General features: G+C 36.7%; 1 protein-coding gene across 1 annotated transcript; it reads right to left on the bottom strand.

Moving 5' to 3' along the window:
• Positions 1-362: 362 nt before the first annotated feature.
• On the bottom strand, positions 363-2,826 carry LOC109210071 (heat stress transcription factor A-4b-like). Its single transcript, XM_019373443.1, has 2 exons — positions 2,361-2,826; positions 363-2,093 (listed from the first exon to the last, which is right to left on the bottom strand). Exons 1-2 carry the CDS (start codon positions 2,604-2,606, stop codon positions 1,029-1,031), a joined length of 1,311 nt encoding a protein of 436 aa, XP_019228988.1. The 5' UTR covers positions 2,607-2,826; the 3' UTR covers positions 363-1,028.
• Positions 2,827-3,389: the final 563 nt, after the last annotated feature.

The raw sequence follows: 3,389 nt of genomic DNA, 5'->3' as shown, positions 1-3,389 counted from the left end.
ATTACGAATCCTAACCCATAAACTTCAAATCGTCGGCCCACCTCTATTCACGATACATAGCTATAACCTATAAGCACTGATCAAATCAAGGAGGATGTGGACCTGCAATGTCTTTTAAAGTCAAACTTGCTACACTGGTACTGCAAGCTGAATTGTACTTTTCGTACTGGCTGTTGCCCTATATTTCTATGATGATCACTCTGTTTGAAGGGTTCTCCAATCGTTTTTATCAAAGAATAATCTTCGTCTCAACACGAGTTTAATTTATATACACTAATATTACTAGTACAAAAGAATTTTTATGCTATCAGATCATCTAAAAGAAGTACATGTAACAGTCAATATAAATAAGATTAGCAACCTGATACAACAAAGTTAAACCATAAAGTTAAACTACACTAGTCGTGTATATGGTACATAAGTTAAAGAGTTAATATCCTAAAATCACCTTAAACTATTATGTTTTTGTCAATTTTCTACTTAAATTATCCGGTGTACCTAAAATCCCCTTGAACTATATCCCCTAGCTACTAAAAACTCCTTCGTCGATGAATAGGGAAGCTGCAAATGAAGAGTTTGCTCATTGAACGTACAAAAGCTCTAATCCTCTATAACACAAATAGATTACTCACTAGGACTAGGATAATTACAAACATAGTCTAAACCAAAAATTCCACAAAAAATTTGCTAACATCTACCTTCAGTTTACTGAGTGATCTAAGGACTAGGAACTCTATTTGTTATTTATTACACAAACAAATCAGCAAGAGTTCCTTCAGGGACATCAGATGGGTAGCTCGACCCACAAGGCATTCCGCGTTCACGCAGGATCCGGAGAAGGGCGACACCCAAGAGGTGTGATATAGAGAGCCTAACCTAATGCAAGCATTAGTGGTTGTTTCCACGGCTCGGACGCGTGAACTATAGGTCACACAGAGAGAACCTTACCGTTGCTCCAACGCTCCCCTTCAAACTGGAAAAGTTCAACAACAGACATATAGAAATGTCAAAGGAAAGAGTGAACCAACTCAGCTTCCTGTTGCTGGACTGAGAAGCCCCATACGTTCAGCAAGATTTTCTACATTAAATCCGCGACTCCACCAATATCTCTGGTTTTCTTCTGCTAACATGGTATCACACGTCAAGCCATTGGTGTCTTTACTTACGATCTCAACTTCCTGCGGCTCAGATAAACCAGGAGTCTCAGTTAAGAATTGTTGCCAAAATACATCATTACCCGAGTTTGACACTGATTTAGACATGTCAGTGCTACCCTCAACCTGATTTTTCGTCGCATCAATACTTGCATTACTCTGATCTGATGGCTTAAGTTGACATTCGAGATTGATATAAATCGATGATATGACTGGACTCAAAGGTCCTTCTAACTCGGGGGACGATTGTATATCCCTTGAAGGCGACGATGAATGATCGATAGGAGAGTTTCTTTTGCCAGAATCATCAGACGAAGTATCCATTTCGCGTATGACAATTGGTGAAGGTAAAACTTGTGTATGCTCAAAATCATGCATTTGATCTTTGGTTGGAGTACTGTTCCGAATTCCATATAGAAAACGTTCCCAAAAATTGATGGAAGAATCCAACTTTTTAACTATGTCCATGTCTAACTTCGGAACAACTATAGAGTTAGTTGCATTCTCTTCCTCAATTAAGCAATTTGATACTAACAACCGTCTTTTCTTGCTGTTATTGTTTGTGTATTGGATCAAATCGGACGAAAATTCAGGCCTTTGTAATAGTTGAGCCAAAAGGGATATCAATTTCCCCTGCCTATGAACAATATTCTGCAAACGTTGTTCCATAGACTTAACACCAAACTCATATTCTTGATTAAATTTCTCATGCTTTTCAGCAGATGACTGAAGTAAGCTATTTTCCCTTTTCAGCCTCTCGATTTCTTCTTCATATTCTTGTCTTTCTGAATCAGTCAATGGCGCCACAGATTGTGATCCTGTTGTAGAGTGGCTATGAATCGGCTTTCGTCTATAAATATTCTTCAATAAATGTCTCTGTCCTCTTAAAAACTCCTCATTTGCAAATTCCCATTGTTCAGGATCAACCTTTCTGAACCCCTATAGAATAATAAATAAATAAAACTTTGTTAAACAAAAAGTATTTAAAACTGAAAAAGAAAGGAGAATGCTTGCTGCCATGTGACTATGAGGTCACGGGTTCGAGCTATAAAAACTGCCTCTTACAGAAATGCAGCGTACATTAGACCTTTGTGGTCCGGCCCGTCCCCAGACCCCGCGTATAACATGAGCTTAGTGCACCGGACTGCCATTTTATTTAAGACCGAAAAGAGCTTAAAAATAAACTCACAAGGATGATACACTTACATAAGTGTTAAGTTGTCTGATAAAGCTGGAGAAATTATTGTGTTTAAAGTATTTAGGAAGCAAATCTCTGGCAAACTCAGGTGGATTCCAAACAACGAAGCTACGGCCATTGTGATTCCAAGAAACGACTGGATTTGTGTAAGGATCATCTACTAATTCATAAGTCTTTGATAAGAAAGGAGCTGGAGCTGGAGCTGGAGCTGAACTTGAACCGCCGTTACAATTTTCCATCATTATACCAACCATATAAACATATACCAATTAAAATTAAGAAGACCCTCAATTTAACGAACTTTTTTTGGTTTCTTATTTTCACGTCAAAGAGGAAGAGATGAACGCAACCAAGACTTAATAAGTGTATGTGAACGGCGAAGATTAAAAGAAAGAAATCCAGGTTTGAATGGGAAAGGGCAAGAAAATTGTAAGAAATGAGATCATAAAGATAACTGGTTTAGAAGAAACTAAAAAGAGAAGTGTGTATAAAAAGGGGAAGGACTAAGGTGAAAAGAAAATACTATTATGTTTTTTCATAATTCAGATTGACTGGGAGAGGGAAGACTTGACTTTGAAATTGGATTGGAACAAGTGGTGGAGAGAAATTGGGCCCCCATTTATTTTAGATTATATATTTGTATGAATTTCTATTAACATTTTAAAATGTATTTTTTGTCATATTAATATGGTAAAAATTGTAATTTGTAGCACTTTTCCTACAATTTTTGAATATCTAGTTTTCTAATTTAGATTTAAATTTTAGTTAAATTGGCTTTTACTAAACAAAATATGTCATCTAAATTAAAAGATGGAGTATAACTTTTTGCATGTAATATTCAACGGTCCTTTTTGTTCATTTGTCGTTTGACTATTTTGCTTCGCTTTCAGCGTTCCAACTTTGAAGATATATAGAGAGAGGGAGGGAGCACGAGAGTAGAATTCTGTAGTCAGAGGTATCATGATTTATGACTTTTTATTTGTTTAATTAGGAGAGGCTGCTACTACTTTGACCGGGTGCTCTGTATTTTCCTTTTT

Source organism: Nicotiana attenuata, unplaced genomic scaffold, assembly GCF_001879085.1.
Source record: "Nicotiana attenuata strain UT unplaced genomic scaffold, NIATTr2, whole genome shotgun sequence".
Taxonomy (NCBI): Eukaryota; Viridiplantae; Streptophyta; class Magnoliopsida; order Solanales; family Solanaceae; genus Nicotiana; species Nicotiana attenuata.
This window is presented reverse-complemented; position numbering and strand designations above follow the sequence as displayed.

Bases quoted from the DNA above. Each gene is read 5' to 3' on its own strand.
- LOC109210071 (XM_019373443.1), bottom strand. From the start codon at position 2,606: ATGGTTGGTATAATGATGGAAAATTGTAACGGCGGTTCAAGTTCAGCT. The intron at 2,094-2,360 runs GTAAGTGTATCA...ATTATTCTATAG, and splicing joins TCAGACAACTTAACACTTAT to GGGTTCAGAAAGGTTGATCC.